The 23,603-nt window shown below is 44.2% G+C and overlaps 1 protein-coding gene across 2 annotated transcripts in view; it reads right to left on the bottom strand.

The window, feature by feature from the left end:
- The window catches only part of CHN2 (chimerin 2), a 288,638-nt gene that overhangs the window by 29,133 nt on the left and 235,902 nt on the right, over positions 1-23,603 (bottom strand). For both annotated transcript variants that reach the window (XM_088018348.1, XM_028119330.2), the window contains one exon: positions 4,052-4,129. In XM_088018348.1, coding sequence (XP_087874474.1) covers positions 4,052-4,129 — 78 coding nt within the window. The remainder of the gene's footprint in view (positions 1-4,051; positions 4,130-23,603) is intronic.

The following is a 23,603-nucleotide window of genomic DNA, read 5'->3' as shown; positions in this document are numbered from 1 at the left end:
GAGATGGGTGGGGATGGGGAACACGGGGTAAGGTGGGGGTCAAGTGGTTTGCTCTTCAACTTTTAGAACTTTCTGGAGCTCTGCGCTCCATCCATATTCCATATAAGGAAAGAGGAGTGTCCTGCAAGGCCTGGGTGGAGGGAGAGAATTGAGTAGAAGGAGGGAGTGATGTACGTGCATGTACCTGCACACTGGGAGGACGGAGCTCCCGAGTGGGCTGAGCAGAGAAAATGCCCAGGGTCATCAATCTGCTTCCATCTGGCCTACCCCACATGTGAAGTGAGCACCTCTTTCCCCGATGGTCTCCTCCCTGCATCCTGTTCACTTCTGGCTCATTTCTGACTCCAAGTTTTTGCTCATGTCATTGGCATGGCCCAAAACACTCTTGCATTTTTCTACCGCACGCAGTTAATGAGAGAGGAAGAAACAGATGATAGCAAAAAGAAGGAAGAGCATGAAGAAGTAAGGGTAGAAAATGAATATGGAGACAAAGAAGGTTAAACACAAAAGCACAAGATGAGAGAGAGACAAAAAGATGAATAGCAAAATAATAATCGAAGCTAACCTTACCGGGTGCCACAGACCATAAGCGATTTACATGTATTCCTTAAGCCTTTACAACACTCCCATTCTACAGATAAGGAAACTGAGGCTGCAAGAACTAAGCTGTAGCTAGGAGGACCGAGCCGGCCACCGCTACGTTATCACTGCGCAAAGTGGGGAAGGAAGGAAGGACAGTTATCCAGATTGTTGGGGCTCTGGAGTTCATTAGCCTGAAGATTTTGAAGCTTAGCCACAAGGTGTCATTAGGGTAGACCATCTCAAAGAGAGCTCTTCTACCTACAGGAGAGTGTCTCTTTTAGTCAACTAGATAAACAGATGCAGATGTAAAATAAGGTAAATAAAGGAATGTTTTTTTTCTGTGTATGAAAGAGTTTTCCTTTCAGAGAGGATCCTGTCAATTCCATAATTTCTTCAACAAATACCTCCTGATTCCCAGTATGTGCAAGTAATCCCAGAGAATTTAGGATTCAAATGAGCAATAACTGCATCTGCATAGTGTTGAAAAGTACACAATTATTGCATGAGATGAAGCATGAATTTAATTGGCTTCCAAAAGTTCTTGTTCCTAGAGCTAACTTTTGTCTTTTCCTTTTTTCTTTGCCTTTGCTTTGTTTAGAAAACAAGGACGGTAGGTAGACACTCAGGCATAGTGCTGGGGAGAGCTTTCTGGAAGAATGGAGCCTAAGTTCTCAACCGGTATAGGGGAGGGAGTTTCTGTTTGTTCCTCTTGATGAAGTTCCTGAGGAGAGCCAGGAAAAGGCCTTTTACCTGGGGAAGTGGTCCTCAACTGGGCAGAAAATCTTGTTGTGGGGTGAGGCTTTTAGATCTGCTGACAGATCGGAATCTCTCATAGGAGCCCTTAGGCAAGAATGCAGACCGGGCTTAGCAAGGCTTATTTGCTGATAATTGTGAAAATGTGATTATTTGTTCTTTTTAATGAACACTTACTTTATGCCATACATAGTACTCTCAAATAATAACCCGAATTACAAATCAAGAGAGTTTCTGAATAAAGCCTATTAGATGTCAGCCTTTATAAAGAACAAATTTGTGGTGTAGGTCTTAATTTTACACTAATTCCAAGCAGATGGCAGGGGGCCTTTGATAAGAGTTTTCTTTATTTGGTTAATTCAGTGGTGTGTTACTAAAAACCCACTGCTCTATTTATAGCACTGACCAGCTTTTAAAGGATTCCTCTAAAGACCATGCAAAATTCCCACTTAAAATGAGTTGGGGGTGGGGAGAGGGCTGAATGAGGGTGGCAGGGGTGAGGAGTGACAGAGGGAAACACCCCCTCCTGGCCCTGCCACTCATTCTTAAGGACAGTGGCACGAGCAGTACCATTGAAAGCCACAATCAAGGGACACAGAGGCTCAAGGGTCTGCTATGTCTCAAAGACATCTATTTAAAACACGGAAGAGGGGCGCCTGGGTGGCTCAGATGGTTAAGCATCTGCCTTTGGCTCAGGTCATGATCCCAGAGTCCTGGGATTGAGTCCCGCGTCGGGCTCCCTGCTCCTTGGGAGCCTGCTTCTCCCTCTGCTTCTCTCTCTCTCTCCCTCTGTCTCTCATGAATAAATAAATAAAATCTTAAAAAAATAAATAAAACACGGAAGAGAAATGCTCTGTCTGGCTTATGCATTTTCCTCTAACACCATGTCTGCTCTCTGCCTTTTCTTCTCTTGATAGTTAGAAGAGATCACACCAAATAGATATCGACTTTTCAAGCAAACATTGAAAAAGCTGTTGATGGATCCCAGTGATAAATAATTAATACAGATCGTCTTAGCAACAGCACTATTTAAGAAAATTAGTTTTAAATATCTTTTTGTTTCAAATGTCTTTGTTTCCCCTTCAGAGATCTGAGATTAACAAACTGAAGTCAGTTTTGGAAGTAGCAGTCAACTGAATATGCTTGTGTGTTTTGCACACAAGCTCAGACATAGTATACAGAGGGAGAAGCTATCCCCATGCAAATACGTATCTCAGCTCCCCTAAGGGCATAATTCCAATTGCATCTTAAAGCCGGAAGAGTTGGAATTTTCAAGAGGAAGGACAAGAATTTGCAAGTCCAAGAAGATCCCTCCTCCCAATCCATGGTGGTGCATCCACAGGATGCGAAGAATCAGGATTTCCACCCAAAGTCAGAAAAACACTTTCTTAAGGCAAAAAAATTAATGAGGGTAAATACAGAAAACAGAAAAGAGAAAAAGCATAAAGGCTTTCTGTGCTGCCAATCAGACCTGTCACTCTTCAGCAATAGGAGAAATATCAAGAGCCCTGGCATTGACGAGGATCTATATAATGCAATTCTTCATCCTCATGCTAAATATGGAGGGCTGAATAATTCCATTCCTCGACTCAATTATAGCATGCAAATGCTTGAGCCGCTCACTTTCTAAAACCAGCAGCAGGGCAAACAGACCGAACTGACACGAATGTATATTTAATAGACACATATTTGTCCTTAATGAAGAACTGGAAAACGACAGAATAAAAGAGGTTTCCCTGGTCACCTCTGACAAAGGGCTTTCTAGTTCCAATAGTTACTCGGGCTACTGGTACTAAAGGAAGGGAGTTTAAAAAAAAAAAGGCAATTCACAATTTGCTGCCCCTGCCTCTTCTTTTCTTCCTGGATCCTTTCATCTTCACTCTCTCCAAATTGTTAGCCCATTTGTTGGGGTAAAACCTCAAACTCCATCTTATCTCTCCACTCAACAGCATCCCTGGCTGGGCAATTGGGCATCAGAATCTCCTCCGGCCCTTCCTGGAACACCCATTAGGTCAAAGGAAATAGGCCATGATTTCTGATGGCAGGCCATTTTTACAAGTGCTCGTCCGAAATGAAGACAGCAGTATTTCCAGTTTGTCAACACACATGGCAGTCGCCACTAAGGCTCCCACGGGCTTTCTGTATCTTTTTGCTTGGTCTGGGGAGCAGGATCAAGGCTGCTGCAGTGTCCCCCTGTACCCGGAGCGCAAACAAAAGCTCCTGGATGGTAGCTCCTGTCATCATTTGCTTTCACAGCTGTCTACACGTAAACCAAAGGGGTTAGTTTAGCATCCCTGAAAACAAAGACGAAACACAGACTGTGAAATGGGCAACTGTTTTCTGTTGCTCAGAGACAGCAATATTCTTTACAGCTACTCTGTGTGGAAAAGTACTGCTCGACGTTCCCTAGAAGATCTGTCGCCGCTGGGGACGGGCATGCTCTGCTGTTCGTTCGCTGGACAGGCGATAGGAAGAGGAAATGGGCCCAGTGCTCCAGAACTAAGTGAACACACATAGAGATGTTTCTAGGTGTCAGCATCAAGCAAACTGCTGTCTGAGGTCTCCAGTTTGACACAAAGCAACAGTATTACGTGCGTGATGCACGTAGCTAGATATGAAAGCCAAGGAATCTCCTGTCCCGTGCCTTCACAAAGACGAGAAGAAAACCGTCACCTGCCCTTTAAGAACAGAAGAAAGAGCACACAGGCTCGCTTACCTTAAAGTTGTGGGTCTTCTCGTAGTTGAAGTGGTTGTCGTTGTGCGTGAGGGCGGCCCTTCGGACCAGGGACGAGATCTGTGAACAGGCAAAGAGTTTGAGAGGGGGCCACAGAAAACTGCCTCTGACTCCCACCTTCACCCCCAAGGCCACGGCCAGCAGCTCCTGGCGCTTCCGGCCTGGCTTAGGCTTCCGAACCACAGCACACTTTTTCTCATTTTCCAGCCAGCGTTCCTCAGAGAACATAGTGCCCGGACCCCACATCTTTCTAGTGGCCCCTGTGAAGGCTCGGCGCTGTCAGGTTTTGCGAACCGCGGCTAATGTTCAGCAGTAGATCCAAGGCAGCTGCGTCCTGTCTGCGGAGGCCTCCGGCATGTGACCTGGGAGGGCTGGTCTGAGTGATGGAGGGGGCTCTGCCTCTGAATAAGGACGGGCTGTTTTGTGCTATTTCTCCGGGCAGACGTGTGCCTGGAACAATAGCACACATTCATGTGCCCAGCAATCCCCACAAGCTGAGGACGCGGTGGAGGTGGCGGGGCAGGCAGCTTTATTCCTCCTGCCACAGGAGAGACCTCTCGTGCGTGCTTGCTTGCACATTTCACACACACACACACACACACACACACACACACACACACGCCCCAACTAGTTCTGATGTTCAAAGCCTGGGGCTGCATCCAATTATTTTGGGGCTCTGAACCCCATCCTGGGCTGAACTCAAGCAGATTAAACCTTTAGATAGACCCTGATGATTGTTTAATCTCACGGGGATAAAGCCTGCCTCTCTTAAAAAAAAAAAAAAAATCTGCCCTAGCTCTTGAAGCTTAATTTTTATTCTTATGCATGCATTAAATTAGAGCAGTCTGAACACTGAATGGGGCTCAGAAAAAGAGCACAGCATTTTAGCTCTGAGTTTTGTAGCCAGAGTTTCAACATAAGAGGAGGATGTCTTGCTCCAAGACACTCTTCAGTCTCTCTTCTCCCCTCCAACTCTCAACAATCCCCACACACAGACAAGACAGTGTTCCTTAATTAAAACCAAAACATCAAAGTTGCCTTTATTTTAAATATGACATCTTTAATGTTCATTCTGTTAGCGGCCAAGCCCGATTCTTTCCATGTTCTTAAAAGCATCATCTGTTTGATGGTCTCCCTTGAGACCAAAGTTTTGGGTCCCAAGTCTCTTCACTGTAGCAGTCTTGGGACTACTCCTGATCTGCTGAAAAGGTTTAATGCAGCTAATGCCGTACAGTAAAAGCAATGCTGTTGGAACTAGAAAATGAGGAGGAAGTCGATAGCAGGATCATTATGTGGAGGCACAGTCCACGGGTGCCATCCTGGCCTCTACTGAGACAGGGCCCCACATTCCAGCCCCTGTAAGCAGCCTTGTGAAGAATAATGCAAGGTCGGTGTTTGCCTGTAGAATTTTTTATTCCTGACAATTACCATCATTCCACCTTGGTTCAGAAGTGCATCCTTCCAGATCATCCTTGTTACCTTCAGTGATAATAAGAGCCATTTTTTTTTCCCCTTTTTTTGGGAGGGGGAGCCGGGAGGGGTCAGAGGGAGAGGGTGAGAGAGTATCTTAAGCAGACACCACACCCTCCACGGAGCCCGATGGGGGGCTGGATCTCATGACCTTGAGACCATGACCTGAGCCAAAACCAAGAGTCAGATGCTTAACCGACTGAGCCACCCAGGCACCCCTAAGAGCCAGTTTTTATACTGAACTGTTAAGCACAATCATTTTATGTTGTGCCAGACGACATTCAGATGTGTTTAATGCATTTACTTTTCAGCTCATGTGCACGAGAAACACATTTACTCCCATTTTTTGAATGAAGAGATTGAGGCACCGAGAGGTGAGGCCATCTGCCTAAGGATAGCCCATTGGCTTAAGTGGCACAGCCCAGGACTCGAACCCCAAATATCTGTGCCCAGCACCTGTGTTCCTCAACACCAAGTAAGCCGAGGTGGTGCCACAGCCTGCCGTTGCATCCTGCTTTATGTGAAGTACTGGCCAGTTCTGCCCCCTCTTCCCATTATTGCCTCACAGTATCTCCCCACACGCCGTACACACAGCCGCATGATATTCTTCTTAGTCTGTTACACCTGCTCAGAAAAGGTCAGTGACTCTCCACGGCCTGACCGTGTTGTGGCCTTGCGGGTTCTTCATGAGTTTGTCTCAGTCTACCCAGCTCATCTATTTGCCTGCACTCCCCTCCACAAATCCTAAAAATCCTCTTCTCTGACACACCCCTCACCTCAGTATCTGGCTCCAACCTCTAGCACATTCCAGGATCATACGAAATGTCCACATGCTCAACCACATTCTAACTCAGATGCCACCCTCTCCGAAAAGGCTTCTCCAAACTCCCCACCAAAGGCCAACTCTCTCCTCCGAATTCCCATAGGGTTTACCCCGCATTTTTCTGATTGCACTTGTCCCTTTCTATCTTATATTAGAGTGATTTATACCTGTCCCTGCCCTATTGAGAAGTCACTGTGACAGGCTCTATGTCTAATTCACCTCTGTTTCCCCTTCATGAGTATCTAATAAAATTCCTTGCCATAGTAGGCACTGAATAAATTTAAGTTGCCAGAAGTAGCTGTACCTCTGGGAAGCGAGCATTGCAGAGGAAGCTGTGCAAAGGTGACTTATAGGGTGGGGTCTCCTGCCCATCCTTTGAACCCCCATCACCATGCGTTAGCTTCCAAGGACCTAAACTCCCATGGATGTGCCTTCCTGATGGGCCCCACCAGACTCCTCCTTCCTATTGCCCAATCATAAAGGATATCTGCCACTCACAGGGGTTGAGTGGAAGCATGGTGTATTTTTGAAAGGCTTGTAATCCTTAGCCTAAAGGCAGAAAGAGAGAAGGAATAGGGTCCCTTCCCAAGCCTTCACTGCTAGCCGGTCCACAGAGACCTTTTGATGGTGAGCCATTCTGTGTAAAATAGACTCTGTGAACTAAACTAGGCTAATTATATGGATGTATGGTTTTAGAATCTAATAACACAACTCTTTAAACAGAAAGTGGGCAAGAAGGGTCTCCTTTTCCTTTTGGTATATGGGTGGTTGAAGACAAGGGAATCTAATGTTTTCTCTTTTGTCTGTGCCTTTATTTGTTAACAAGTAATTTTTACTTCTATTTGTGACAGTGGTTTCTTTTTTCAGATATTTGTTCCACAGAATTTATCCAGACACAAGACACATTCAGACACGTGAAGGAACCACACACTGGTCACTTAAGATTCATCTTGACAAGGAACCAGAAGGGCTGCATTTGAGTGAGCATTACTGTGAGTAGTGGATGACCCCAGATCACCCTCTTACTACAGGAAAAGTGATTACAAACGTCTCTTGGTAAAATTTCCCTCTTAAAGAACTCCATCACACAGAGTTCTTCTTTATCCAAGTATCTCAAGGACAGCACCTTGGTTTCCTTTATACCCCCACAGTGACTGATGTGTGTTCTCTATACACAGTGGACATTTCATACTTTGTCCTTTCTAACTAAAATTTCTGTCTGACCTATTTTTGTCTACACATTCATTACAGAAAGCAACTTTCCCTACCTGCTCTGTTTGAATCAGGGATTCTCAACCTTGGAACTACTGACATTTGGGACCAGATGATTCTTTGTCGTGGAGGCTGTCCTGTGCACGGTAGGATATTTAGTGGTGTCCCCTGCCTCTACTCATTGATGCCATCAGAACCCCCAACTGGAGGAATCAAAAGTCTTTCCAGACATTGCCAAGTTTCTCCTCTGGGGCAAAACTGCCCATAGTAGAGATACCTGGGTTCGATTAATAACACAGATCTTTACAGCAAGCTTCCTGTGTACCATGTATTGTACTAAGTACTTTACATACACTGACTCATTTAAGGTTTATAAGGTAGGAACTGTTATAATTATCCCCACTTTACACATGAGGAAATGGGAACTGAGAGTGTAAGTGAGTTGCCCAAGGTCACACAGCTGGTAAGTGGTACAGCTGAGATTAGAACACAGGTACAACTAACTAGGTCTATGTTTTTTTTGTTTTGTTTTGCAAGAACAAGTTTATTTTTGACTGTGATTAAATACACATAACACAAAATTTACCATTTGAACCATTTTAAAGTGTAACACTCAGCAATTCAGTAGCATTAAGTACATTCACAATGCTCTGCAATCACTACTATCCAGAACACTCCCATCACCCACAATGAGACCCCATACTCAGTAAGTGGTCCCGCCCCATCCCCCCCCCCCCCCCCGCCCCCGGCTTCTGGTCCCTGGCAGCCACCACTCTGCTCTCTATCTCCGTGGATTTCCCAGGTCTGAATATTTCATATAAATGGAATCATAAATATCTGGCCTTTTGTGACGGGTTTCTTTCACTTAGGAAAATGTTTTCCAGATTCATCCGTGCTGTAGCATGTCTCACTACTTCACTGATTTTTATTGCTGAATAATAATCCATCGCATGGACATAATACATTTTGTTGATATACACTTGCACTGTTTTCACCTTTTGGCTATTGTGAGTAGTGCTAACAAGTTTCTGTTTGAACACCTATTTTCAGTTCCTTTGGATATACAGTAAATCTATGCTTTAATCACCCTGGAAATGGCCTCATTCAAATAATGTCCACATTTAAAAATATCCAGGGGTTAAAGGCCCAAATAACTCTCTTCCGTGCTGTTAACCATTAGCAACTCCCAGATTCTCTGGTCTGTTTTTTAAAGAGGAGACTTTTGTTTTCCCTGAGACCTCTTCCAAAGCAGGTGCTACTTAAGATACTTTTGGGAAGTAGGTGGGGCTATAAATAAATAGTGAAATAAGCTCACCACTTCCTTTTTCCTTTTTATAAATAAGGGTTTGGATTCTATTTTTTATGGCCTCTCACTGTCCTTCTTTCTACGAGGAGGATCCTGAATCCATGAAAGAATCAGGTAACAAGAAGGCCATGGAAGGTTGTCAGATGAAGCCAAGGGGGGCGAGGGTGGGTCAGGGGGCAGAAAGGTGGGAAAACTGAAGCCCACTGGGGGGCTGGTGTGCATGTAAAGTGCCCAGAAGAGAGGGACGGTGGGAGAAAGAGGAATACCCTTCCTTCTGTGCTGACATGAGTCACCTAGCATCATAAGCCCAGCGGGGACCTCAGAATTTCATCCAGCCAAGGGCTCCTCTTCATCTGGCTCAGGCAGCCCCACCTCTGGGGACCATGACCTTCTGCCCTATTAGTATCAATTTCTAGAAAAGGTGATTTATCATCAACCTGACACTCTTCCACAGACTTCAAGTAAATCCCACTCTGCATTTAATCCGTCCCTGAAGAGTCTCTCTCCACTATGTCAGCCCCAGCTCTTGTGTTCCTGGGGTCCCTCTTGCTTCTCTGTCCCTTGAGTCTGAGTCCCCCTTAGGGGGTGACGGCCTGAGCTACAAAGACTATCCTGCAGCTGTTTGTTGCTCGTGGCAGCGTAGGAAATGAAAATCAGTGCTACCCGTGCTGGCGAGAGCTCTCAGATAGATGGCTGGTGTTTGGAGGAGGTAGCTCGTGGCTGGGGAACAAAGTTGGCAATGTATCAAATGTCTCATGTGCATTGATCCGATGATTCTATTTCTAGGATTCTCTTAAGAAGGTTTTCAGACATGGGGCGTCTGGGTGGCTGTCAGTTAAGCGTCTGACTCCTGATTTTGGCTCAGGTCACGGCTTCAGGGTCATAAGCTTGAGCCCCGAGTCAGGCTCCATGCTGGGTGTGAAGTCTGCTTAAGATTCTCTCTCTCTCCCTCTCCCTCTGCCCCTCCTCTGCCCTCTCTCTCTTAAAGAAAAAGAAAAAAAGATCTTCAGACAAATTAGATAGAAAAGATACATAGATAAAGAGATATTCATCATAACAATAATATTAAGAAATGAGAAAAGGCTTATGCATCCAGGAGAGGGGCGAGGTTAAATGATGGTGTAAACATGTAACGGATTGTTATATAAATTAACAAAGATGATTAAAATAACTTTAAATGATGAAGGGATATGCTCCTGATATAATGTTCGGTAAGAAGTAGGCTCTTGAACCATAAATAGTATGATTCCCACTTTTGTTAATTAGATGACACAGAAAATACCAGAAGAAGACCCACCAGCACATCTCCAACACACCAAACTGTTGGAGATATGCTTATGCGGTCATCTCTGGGTGAAGTAATTGTAATTGACATTTATTTTCTTCTTTATTCTTTTCTGTACTTTCTGAGTTTCCTACAGTGATTACTTTCTATTTCACTCATATAAAAATGTGGAGTTTGTATAAGTACATTATAAAAACTTTGTTGGGTTTAGTGTGCCTAGATAATAAATCCTTAACATCATAGACCACCTTTGAGCTCATCCAGTCCTGCCTGCTATTCTTACAGGTGAGAACTGACGGTCAGAGAAGTTCATGCTTTGTGCCCCCTCCACTCCCACCCTGTCACAGGGCTGTTCTACAATTGGGCCTAGAATCAGATCCAAGCTCCGGGTTCTCTTGCCTGGGACACCTCTGCAGCTGGTGCTTCTCACGCTGAGGCCAGCCTCGGAACCCCTGGAAGGCTTGTGCAAACACAGCCTGCAGGGCCCCAGCCCCAGCATTTCTGGCTCAGTCAGTGGGAGATCATGCCTAAGAATCTGCATCTCTAACAGGTTCCCAGGTGATGCTGATGTTGGTTCCATGCTTTAAGGACGCGGTTTGTGCTTTCCACTGAATCTATGGGTCTCAACCTTGATGATATTTAGAGTCACCTGGGAACAAACAAAAGCCACGCTCAAGCTCCATCTATGACCAATTAAATCCAAATTTCTGGGGATGGACCCCAAACTTTAAAAAAAATCCTCCAGCAGATTCTAATACAGTCCTGGCATGTGCTTCAATCTAGGGGAACTGTTAGAGAAGACGGAGGTATCCACGTGCTAAATGCTATTGAACACCCTCCCCTCCCACAAAGGAATTGATACCTCTTCAAACCCAAAATATGATCATGTTTCTATGCCACCCCACCCCCACTTCCCATTGTGGTACTTAAAACCTCCATGGATTCTTCATAGATCTGTACCTCTGAAACAAATAATGCAATATATGTTAAGAAAAAAAAAAAGAAGAAGATAGCAGAAGGGGAAGAATGAAGGGGGGTAAATTGGAGGGGGAGACGAACCATGAGAGACGATGGACTCTGAAAAACAAACTGAGGGTTCTAGAGGGGAGGGGGGTGGGGGGAAGGGTTAGCCTGGTGATGGGTATTAAAGAGGGCACGTTCTGCGTGGAGCACTGGGTGTTATGCACAAACAATGAATCATGGAACACTACATCAAAAACTAATGATGTAATGTATGGTGGTTAACATAACAATAAAAAAATTTAAAGAAAAAAAATATAAGCACCAAAAAAAAAACAAAAACAAAAACAAAAAACCTCCACGGATTCTTAAGCTAAAAGCAAAACTCCATACCATGGCCTACAGGGGCCTGTGTAGGCTTCTGCCACCTCTCCAGCCTTGCCTCCCATCCCTTTCTTCCTGTCATCTTGAGAATTTATAACCATAAATTATTAGTATGCTTTTAAAATGATTGTCCATGACCCCTTCTAGACTGCTAGCTTTATGACATCAGGTGCTGTGTGTGCTCTCAGCACAAATAAGACCCCAGGGTCATACCTTGCACCTGGCACCAAGTAGGCACAAAGCAGGCTCTTACTAAATTTTGCTGAAGGGATGAATGAATGAATGTTCATGGCTATAAAGTATCTTGAGGTCAAAGGACCCCTGTAGAGGCTTCTCATCATCACTACCTATTTATCTAGTCAATTTACACTTGTGAATCTCGGATATAAAATCCAGAGGCCACGCACTTTGGGTTTCCTTTTGATGAAGCTGTCAGATCTCTTGTGTCACCGGTTGGGGCCCTGGAAATATGGAGAACCTGCAGGGTCAGGCCCTAAGGGACACAACCAGGTTTGGCACTGGAATAATATTAAAAGTAGCTTCATATATTTGTAGGTTACGTTATATTTTATCTTTCCTCTATGAAGAAGGTAGAGTGGGTGTCATTATTCTCACTTTACAGTTAAGGAAACTGAGGTCCTACTAGGCATGTCCAGGGAAATAGAATCCAGTGTCTTGATTTTCTTTCCATGGGAATCCCTGACACTTGAGTTGTAGCGGATCAACAGTGGTGGCTGCTAACGACTCACTGACCCAAGGACTCAGCTCTCTCTGTGCCTAGGGGCTCCTCAGAAACTTTTACAATGGGGTGCTCCCCAAAGTTCTTCTATGAACATGTCTCCAGTGATTAGCATGGGACCAACACTAGCTTGGCACTCACGAAAGTTCCGTTGCACGAAATAAATACCCACCTTTTTTGCAGTCTTTCGACTTCCCTTGCCTTCCAACAGAATGACTCACAATTTTACAAAGAGTCAGTGTGACTCATATTTTTCTTAGACCCTCCGTTTACTTCCCAGACATATGCCTGGGGTTCTGGAGTTGGCTGATGAGTCTGGGCTGCATGTTATTTCCGCAAAGTCACAAAACATTAAATCCTGCCCCGAGACACTCAGTAAAATGCTGCAGGCATTTGGTCAGCATAAAATGAAAAATATAAAAATGTATACATGAACACACATACATATATGGGATTGGTGGATGGATATGAGGCAGGCATGATGATTTCTGCTGTGGCATCCTAGATCTCTATTCCTGTTGGCAAGTGAAAAAACCAGAAATTTTAAGTGAAATAAGCCCAAATTCCCGAATGATAATCAAAGGGATGGTTTTCTTTTATTAACGCCACTAAGCCTAGCCTAATTGTTCCCATGTACTCTGAACACTACCAGTGCCAGATAAATCGTCCTTGCTCCTCCTAAGAACTGCCCTGGTAGTGTTTGCTATATTCTCTGCTTGTGGTCTGTAGCCCCGAAAGAGGAGGAAGACAACACAAGGGTGTGGCTGACTTGCAAGCTCATCCCCATGACTGCTAAAGAAAGGAGAGGGAGCGGGCTGGGACCCTGCCCTCTCTCCTGCCCACGTGCGGGTCAGAGCTGCAGAATTCTGGCTTCGTCTGAGTCCATCAAAGCATTGGGGATTGACGGCCGCCCTGGCTGACTCCCAAAACTGCCCGTGACCTCCAAAACTGCTGCGTTCTGCTCCGAGGAGAAGGGGCCTTTCTTTCTGATGGCACAACATGCCCGGCTGCCACTCCAATTGTTCTCCAGGGACAGATGGCCACTCTCGATCCAAGAGACGTGAAAGGGCTGAAGGACCAGTCTTGCTGCCTTTTACGACTCATTTCCCTTCATCCACAGCAGTCAGCGTTCACCCCAACCTGAAGGGGCGGTGGGGTCTCTAAAATGAACCCAGGCACCTTGTTTGGAAGCAAAGAAATCATCGGATCCTTATGGGGCTGACCGAGTGTGTAATGTTACCATTGCCCTTCTTCCTGCATCACTTCTCTGGCTGTTTAATGGGAGCAGAGGTCAACGGTTTTGGCTAATTGCTGATGTTTCTCACAGACACCAAAAATCCTCTGTGTTAGAGAGAGACTCCCTAGGTTGTGACAAGCATCTCACACATTTCAGCACATAGCTCTTATTGCTTTGTTTTTGCGCAGTTTTTAAAAGAGGGAAAAAGAGAGTTATACATCAGTGTAGTCATCCATTTGCTTACACAAGAACTTCAAGACTCTTAGATTTCTTAAATGCCAAGTTTAAAGATGGTCCAGCAGCGTTATTTGTGAGGGAATGGAGCATTTGTTGAATCACGTGCCTTAAAATTGCTTTAGAATATTTAGGTAACCTTTTGTAAAACTAAGATCCAGAGAAACAGTACACATTTCCTTCTCTTCTCATATTCCATATTCATTTCCTTTCCTTTGTATTTCCTTGCTGTCCTGTACCTTCCCACTTCGGGCCAAAGAAGTAGGTGCCCAAAATGATTGCCTTACGGGTTTTATTACAAAAGTCAAAGATACTCCGTTTCTGGCTTATGGCGCCCAGCTGTATAGTAGAACCCAAGTGTACTCCCTTACCCTCTCCCTGCCGCTGTCGCTCACTCAGCGGAGCCTGAGAAATTGCCGACAGAGGCTATAGGTTTGCTAAATTACATTTTCTCGTCATACTGCAGCCTGGCAATTTGCAGAGCACAATGTGCCAAACAGAGCCTCAAGCTGCTTTCCCACCAAGTTCTTGGGTAAGGCGCACCTTTGTCGAAAGAAAAAAAAAAAAACTCGAACCGCCCAGCTGTTTTCTGCATGCAAAGTCTCCTATGTTGCGAAGGACAAAGACTCTGATTAAATGGTTTTTCAAAATTTCACAAAACATATCTCAAATCCCCTCCTGGGCTCTTACAGTGAGCAATCACCCAAACAGAACAGTCTCTGACGCCATTCACAGCTGTGCAGCTGATCCTGCCCAATATAGCTCGTGGGGCTATTTGTGAACCTGGCACTTCTGAAATACAGATGCCTGCAAATTCCAAATGTGAATCTCATTCTATTTCTGGTCTTCTGTGTGAGGGGTAACTGGGATCTTCATATTCTACAATTGGGCCTCAAATTTGTATGTTGGCCAGCCTTATGCCAAGTATATAAGCCTGTAGCTCCTTCCCGGACGGAATGCCAGAGCGTGTGTGGTGATGCAGACACTTCTACCAGTCACCACCTGCTCTGGGAAGACAGACTGTCATGCCGATATGTAAGCACCGGTGTTCCAGAGGGAAAGCTCAGTGTGAAATGACCACATCCACTTTGACCTCAGCTCTGTTTTAAGGCAATATAATTGTTCTTGAAATGTTTCATAGTTGCCTCTTTCCTTCCTTCCTTCCTTCTTTCCTTCCTCCTTCCACAAAATTTATTAAACACTGATTATATATCAGACCCTGTTTAACATCAATGGGATAGAGTAGTGAACCTGACAAAAATCTCCGCTCTCTTGGAGAGCAGACATAAACAAAACTAATAAGGGCATTGTAGATTATTCTAGGAAGGGATAAGTGCTATGAAGAAAAATAAAGTGAGAATATAGACTAGAAAAGGAGGGTGCAACTTAAAGCAGGATGGTCAGGAGAGGCCCACTGAAAAGGTGACATTTGGGAGAAGACTGGCAGGAGGTGACGGGGTGAGCTGTGCTGATATCTGGAGGAAGAGCCTTCCAGGCAGATGCAAAGGGCCTGAGACAGGAGTGAGGTTGGCGTGTTCAGGAAATAACAAAGTTGAAGAGTGGCTAGAGTAGTGTGTACTAGGAGATGAGGCGAGACACCCAGAGCCTTGCAGGAGAGTGTAAGGACTCCCACTTTCACTCGGAGTGATGTGAGTAGCCACTGCAGGGCCTTGAGTGGATTTGTGGTATGATCTGAATTACTTTTAAAAGCATTGCTCTGCCTGCTGTGTTGAGGACCACAGGAGGGTGAAGGAGGAAGCAGGGAGGCCAGCTAGGAAGCTATTGACGAAATCCAGGTGAAGGGAAGACAGTGGTTCGGACCAGGGAAGGAGTGGTGGAGGTGGTGAGTGGTGGTCAGATTCTGGATATTTTCTCAAGGCCGAGTTCCTAGGATTAGCTGACAGGTTGCACATGAGGTATAAGACAGAAAGAGGACCCCAGGATAACGACATAGTTTGGGGCCTGAGCAACTAAATAAAGTTTCTGTGAAATGAGAGGATGAAGGGGGCACCTGGGTGGCTCAGCCGGTGGGGCATCTGACTCTTGGTTTTGGCGAGGATTCTTATCTAATGTGGGATCAGTCTCTGTGCCCAGCGGGGAGTCCTCTTGGGGATTCTCTCCCTCTGCCCCTCCCCCCACTCACTCGAGTGTGCTTCTCTCTCTCTAAAATAAATAAATAAATCTTTAAAAAACTAAATGAGAGAGAGAAGATCACAAAAGGGGCAAGAGTAAGGGAGAAAGTCAGGAACTCCATTTGCTGTGTTTAACATGGAGTAGGCAGCTGGACATGGAAACTTGGGAGTTCCAGGAGAGCCTGGGTGGCTCAATCCATTAAGCCTCCGACTCTTGGTTTCAGTTCAGGTCATGATCTCAGGGCTGTAGATTGAGCCCCGTGTCTGGCTCTGCGCTCAGAGTGGAGTCTGCTTGTCCTTCTCCTTCCCCCTCTGCCCCTCCCCCTGCTCTCTCTCTCTCGCTCTCTCTCTAAAAATAAATAAATAAAATCTTTTAAAAAGGAAAAGAAACCTGGAGTTTCCGGGAGAGATAGATGCTGGAGATGTACCCCTGGGAGTTGTCATGGGGAGATGGATTTACAGCAAGGGAGTGGTGGACACAGAGAACAGCAGAGGCGCCAGGACCCAGCCCTGGGGCACTTCAACTATTCGGAGGTTAGGAAGTTCAGAAGGAACCGGCCAAAGAGAAAGAGAAGGCAAATTTGATATTCTAGAAGCTGACTGACGAGATGATCAATTCTATCTAACGCTGCTAATAGGCAGGTATAATGGGGACGAAGAAAGAACCACAGGATTTGGCACCATGAGCTTGCGTGATCCCCTTGACAGGAGCAGTTCCCAAGGAGTGATGGCGGGCAACCTGACTGCAGAAGCTTTGAGAGAGAATGGGAGGAGCGCAACTGGAGTGGAGTGTTGTAGAAGCGGTGCCGGGGAGCACCGAGAGCCAGGGAGGGGCAGGAAGGGCTGGGGAGAGGTGGATCAAGATGAAGACTGTTTGTTTTCCTTTGTCAGACAGGAAGAAAGCCACTGAGATTTCTTTCACCCGTCGTAAAACCCTGTACTCAAGAGTCCGACTCCATTTTTGGTATTTGACTGCTGACAGCTTTTAAGTCATTCAGGAGGCATGCGTGCCCCTCCCTTGAGGCCAGTGTGAAGTCAAAACCACGCAAGTCTCCCCCTAGCCACCCTAACACCCTAAGCCAGTTGTCCCTTCTAACTCTCTCCAGCCATTTTTAAACCTGCTAGGGAGTCTGTCCTGCTTGCCCCAGGGAACCTCATTATGTGAGCAATTACCCTTTGCATATCCTCTTGATGGGCAGTTCCAACATCTTCAGTTCCAACACCAAACCACATTTTAGGTGGGGTATCCTTTCCACCTCTGTGAAGTGGCCACAGCAGCCCTATTAGAAGCAGAAAGCACCTTGGATGTGGCCGGCGACTCTGACCTCCCTCGCAGGCTAGGCCTCTTCCTGATTGCCACATTGTGTCAGTGCTCAGAATCTGGGACCCATTCTCTGAACACACGATATGCTTCTGTGAAGCCATGCCTCAGCAATATGCTCCCCACCACTTCAAACTTACAAAATATATTAGAATGACATCAGCAACAAAATAGAAAAAACTAGTCCTAACAATTTTGGAGTACATATTGTGCCAGGCACATTAACCACTGCCTCATTTAATCTGTCTCATGACATAGGTATTATGCCCATTTCATACATGAGGAACCCGAAGCTCAGAGGGCTTTCACTACTCAAGCCTGTACAACTAATAAGTCAGAGTTGAACAAAGGATCAGCTCCATAGTTCCTATTCCTAAATTTCGTGTGATTCTGCCTCCACGTATTTGTCCCCCAGGAGGATGTAAAGTCCTGAGAAAGGATTTTCTGCATCCATATTTTCTAATCTCTTTGGCAAAAAGAACTATCAAGAGCACTCAATAATGGTTTCTAAATAAGTGAATGCTTCTGGTCTGGTCCAATCTTCCCATTTTACAAACAGCAGCATGGCGAGTTAGCTGCACAGATTCACACAGCCAGTTAGTTGTAGAAACAGGAGAAAAATCCAGGTCTGTGGACTGCAGGTTCAAGCTCTTTCCACCATGCAACAACAGATCTGGCCCATAGCCATGCTCTCCCAAGGCTGTATAAGCCAACCCCGCCCCCCGCACATGCACGCACGCACGCACACTAAAAAGCATATCAAATATAGGCAGGAAATTGTCAGACAACATACATTGTTAAAATCATCTTAGTTTCAAAATATTAATATCTTTAAGGTTCTGTAATTCAATTTCTAAGAATCTACCCTAAGGAAATGATCCTAAATACAGAATGGCATTCAGAGCATTATTTCTAATATTAAAAATGGAATATATTATGCATAGCCTAAGAAATAGCTAAATAGGCACGACACTCAAGCAACAATCAAGAATGATGTGTGTGAAGAATATACAGTAACATGGCTGGAATATGCTATGTAAAAAAAGTAGGACACAAAATTATAATTGTACTATATTTTCAAATATATTTAAAAATCCAAATGCATATGGAAATCAATGTGAGGAAAGAGACCAATGTCTGTATTTTCTTTATCTTTCAAAATTCCTTTAATTATATTACCTTTATGATTGGAATGAGAAAGAAAAAGCAACCTTTTGCTGCAGAGAAACAACTAATTTTTTTTCCCCCAGTTTGCATCAGTTTCATTTTGTACAAGGAGGTCTTTACCTTAGGAAAAAAATGAGGTAAGTTTTAAACATAACTAGAAACTGGATGAATATAAAGTTTGAGAGTCTTCTGTGGATCTCATAGCTATATTAAAACTCAGGTGTGTATAATAAGTGTTTAAGTAACATTACTGGAAATGAAAACTCCTCATCTAACAGGTATTAGGGAAGGATTCACTCTCTGTGGAGCCTAACACATGGCTTTTAATGGCCTTTACTGATATGAATTAAAATCTTCCCAAAGTACATGAGAACACTACTCCATAAAAACACATGATTTAGGTTAAATCTCTGAAGAGATCTTGACCTTGAGCCAAGAGCAATAAAAGTTTTAAAATAAAAGTACTGTTTCTATCATAGATATTATTGTTTGTAACAGTCAGAAACCAAAAGAATAAAGACTAACTATGGTTGTATAACATAGATTTTCTCTAAATAAATTCATTTAGACCCAGAAAATTCCATCTTAACATGTATATATAGCTACAAGAATCTAGATTTTATAATATATCAATAATGATTTGTGATAGAGGAGCTTCTTTTTGAGATAAGTGAAAATTTTTCTAGTTTAACCTTTTTTTACTTCAGTCTTACCATAATAAAAATGAAATACAGCTCCATTTTTTATTTTTATCAATAACTAAAGGTTTTTTACCATTTCCTGTAGTGTGTGTAAGAAGCTAACATGGTCATTGGCAATGTGCTATTTCAGTTGAAAATGCTGGGTTGCTGTGTGCTTATCAAACCCCATGGTCATAGAAATGGCAAATAAACTCTAAAAATGGTGAACGGTTTTTGTTTGCTAAATATTCCTAGTTATGAGAAGACTCTGGGGCTAAGTTGTCTGGGTTCAAATTCCTGCTCCAACCCTTCTCAGCCAGGTGACCTTATGCCAAGTCACTAAACTTTTTTGTGCCTCATCTCCTCAAACATAAAATGTAGATAATAATAGTAGGTACCTCAGAGATGATTAAATGTGCAATTTAAGTTGTAAGCTGTAAATTGCTCAGATCCATGCCTGGCATCATTTTATATGTATGAATGCATATATAATTTAATGAATAAATTAACTGTAATGATTATGCAGGTGATGCTTTCCAAGTAAGGCCTAATCTTAGGAAGGGTTGACATCTGAGTATAACTAAAACTACCTTTATGTGTATGGCAAAAAAATCATTTTCTGACCCACCACAATGAAAAAACATATGGTCATTTTAATTTGACCAAATCACCAGAGAGCTAAGCATAAGCTGGAAGTATTTTGATCACAAAGGGCAGTTCTTTGGTGGCATACGGTGGAGGGAGTATGAGGTGGCACTGAAGATGTGTATATGCTGCAAAAACAGGCTTGTATCTTGAAATATTTTGATATCCGGAGGAAAAGTGGTAAGAAGGGTATATTTTAGGAGGTGAATTTATAGAAAGCAAACAGCACGGAAGAAGAAATTAGAGCTCATATTGGTCCTGGGATGGAAATATGACTGGTAGTTTGGTCCTGGGCTCCGGCGTTGCACCCAGGAAGGAGCCTTCCAGACTCCTGGGGAATGCGATGACCAGCAGCAGGGCAGCCTGTGAACATGTGAATGGGCTTGAAGTCCTCACTCCCGACTTCCTCACCTTGCACCTATGACCGGGTGTTGGCAGCAGACGGAGCTCTTTACTCCTGGGACATGGCAGATTTTTGGAGTGCTATGGGGCAGGGGGTACATTTCTAAAAACACCCCCTCAGCGACTCTCAGGACTCACCATGCCATCCTCGGTATATTATGAGTGACCATTTTCAAAGACAGTCACACCAAATCCAGCTGTTATGGTTTAGACTTACACCTACTTCCCAGTTGTTCTTAGACTACTCACAGGACATGAAGCATAGCTTGTGCTGACCCCCTTCTATACCATCCACTCCAGTTTCAGACTGGTATTCTTTATAATATGTTACCTCCAGTTGTTCTATGTTTAAAGCTTGAAAAAATTCGACAGAGATCCCTTTCTTAGAGAATTAATATTTACATTACGGTTTAGAAGTATCAGCATTTTCCAAACATAGTTGTAACCATGTAAGGCCAATGAGTATCTAGTAGTACTAGTGTTTGGGAAACTAATACTCGACACTAAATCTCAGGACTGTTCTGAGGATTCAAACAGACAGCGAACATAGTTTGCAGTGCCCCAAACACAACAAAGGCTCAGGAAAGGTTGATTTTGATGATGACGATTATGATCATTATTAACAACTGTGATTATTATTAATAATCTAGGATTAGCTATGATTATTATTAATAAGAGCTACTCTTTAAATCAACTTAGCTAGTGGTCCTGCTGAAGCCTTGAATGATGCAGACATAAGAAGACTGGTAATGGTTTTGCCCACTGGCCCTGGGTGACATTGTTGGGAGTACAGATGGTCATTACATGTCCTTTCTCTTCCACATGATGAGTCATTCAGGGCCAGTGGATGAGGAAACAGGAAGAAGAGTAAGCACAGGATGACTGGCCACAGCTGATGGCTGATGACCTAAAGTGCACTTGGGGATGTCGGTTCCAGGCAGGGCAGGAAGCATCACCACTGCTGGGCACTCATTCTCGGGTCTGTATACCAGCAGAACTTGGACACAACATGATGGTTCTCGTGGGCCCCTAAGAGTTGCTGTGATGTCTCAATGGACAGAGCCCAGGGTGTCATCGGAATCCCAGCATTCCACATCTTGACCTCTCAGCTCCCTGGTGCCAGTTAGTCTGAAGTCCCAAGATTTCTGGGCCGTGACACAAGGTCCTGGCATCCACCCATCTTGTTTGTGAAACCCCCTGATGGATAAGGACAGTCTCTTAGCCCCAAATGGCATGTCTTAAACAATATGAATCCATAGGAAACTGCCCTCCTGCCTGTTTTCCTGTATCCTTCCAAAAACTGTTGCATTCTGGCAAAATCCCCCCCGAAACAACTACCAGACTCTAAGGAGAAGGAGTGCATATGGGGTGGGTGGAAACTTGAGCGGTGTCACTGCTTGGGGCTCGCTTGCCTGGTTGCAGGCAGTGTTACCTATGGTGCTAAGTTTTACTCATAATGCATCTGTGTTTTAGTTTCTCTGTACAAATAAAACAAATGTGAATCAATTGGCATATTTTTTCTATCCTGAGAAAAACACTGTTCCAAGAACAGTATTAAAATAGGTTAGATGAGTGGGAATTTATAGACACACGAATGTTTTAGTGACTATGGAAAATAAAGTATTTCTATGCAGAAATATATAATTACAACTTATTCTAAGTATGTATCAGACACCACTTTAGACACTTTACATCTCCTCTCTCCCATCCACCCACCCACCCACCCACCCACCTACCTATATACCTGTCTAGCCAGATTCATCCTTTGATCCATTCTTCCTTCCATCCTCCCATCCACCTATCCATCCATCCATCCATCCATCCACCCAACTAAACAAACCAATTAACCAACAAGTCAATCAAACAATCAACCAACATTAAGTGAACACCCCTAAGTGTTAGGCACTGTCCTATGCTCTGGGCACCCAAAGTCAAAATAAGATCCAGTTCTTGTTCTCACTCAAGACAGTTCAAAGACTAAGAAAAGTGTTTACAGCCCAGGAATTTTTACATATGCAGGGCTGTGCCATTCATCACTGCTGTATTTCACACCTGAAAGTTCCTCTCCTTCTAGGCCTATTTCTTAGTCTTGACTAATCTCCATAGTTGGCATTGTCCTAAGAATACAAACCCTTATTGTCTGAAAATAAAGAAATTCTTCTGCTAGGCATATGACTTAAAATTTGAGCTTATATAAGTATATGCATAAAATCCCAGTAAGCTGGAGCCACAGCTGTAAACTTGGACCTCCTCATAATATACCCATTCCCTCTGACATCATCCTTCTTGTTCACCTTGCTGATTCCTATTCATCATTCCAGCCTCCCCTGGGCTATTCATCACTTTCTTCAGAAAGCTTTTCTTAGTGTCTGTCTTAGCTTAGACCATTCTTTATGTAATTGTTTTTCTTTTGGCACTGTTTGATCCTAAACACTATGTGTCTGTCTTGCTCATCACTGTATTCCTGCCTTCAGTACACTGTCTGTCTGTATACTGGTCAATAAATATTTCTGAATAATAAATAGATGAATAAGTAAACTGAGAGCAGGTTCTTGGGAAATGTATACTTGATAGGCTGCTTAGCACATAGAGTTTCCTTGCAATGCATTACTTTGGCCAAGAATAGAGAGGGAGTAGTACGGTTTTAGTTACTCTACATGAGAACAGAACGGAATGACAACAATTTATTCTACAGCACAAGGTAGAGTAAATCAGTATCATACGATGAAACAACTCAGTGAGATGAGATCAATTCCTGTTTCCGGTAAGCAGCTTTAGAGGAACCCTCTCCTCTTGCAGCTGAGGAAACTGAGGCCCAGAGAAGTGGAGGAGTCTGTCGTAGGTTCCCAAGCAAGTTGGTGGCAAAACAACACCGTGGAACGAGGCTTCTGGAGTCCCAATCCACTGTCCCTTCCACTTTGTGGACGGGGAGGAAGGGGAGTGGAGCCCGCCCGGGCTGCAGGTATACATGGCTGTGCCAGCAGAGGTCCCACTTGCTGCTGCGGGCTGCTTGGTGAGGTGGGGTCTGCACCTGGAGCTGGCTGATTGACCTCAGAAAGGAATTCTTTGTTCCCTCTCTCAAAGCACGATAAACCAGATGTTTTGTGTCCTGAGGCCGTGGGGGCCTTTGCAGCCGATCCCCTGGAGTCTCACCTAACAAAGGATTGGAGTTGGGGTGAACTGGAAAGCCTGATCTGTGCGAGGACTAACTAGGATCACCTTGGGCTGATTTCTCTAGGGTGACATTTCCTCTTTCCATGGAAAACAGAAAATGAATGCTCCAATTTGCATGGGAAACCAGATGAGGGGGAAGCACAGTAAGAGAAAGGGAATTAGTACCCCGTGAAAAAGAAGTGAGGATAAAAAACACGTGAAGGAAGAAATATGACAATTCTTCCCAAAAGCCTACAAGTCTTTGAAAAGACACTGAAAAGAGAAAAAAAAAATTTTTTTTAATTACAATGCGTGGGGGGCACCTGAGTGGCTCAGTTGGTTAAACGGCTGCCTTCGGCTCAGGTCATGATCCCGGGGTCCTGG

Source organism: Eumetopias jubatus, unplaced genomic scaffold (genome assembly GCF_037043125.1).
Source record: "Eumetopias jubatus isolate StellerSeaLion01/CBP00866 unplaced genomic scaffold, mEumJub1_p1.0 scaffold_14, whole genome shotgun sequence".
NCBI lineage: Eukaryota > Metazoa > Chordata > Mammalia > Carnivora > Otariidae > Eumetopias > Eumetopias jubatus.
Note: the sequence above shows the minus strand (reverse complement) of the source record. Positions and strands in the feature narration are given on the sequence as shown.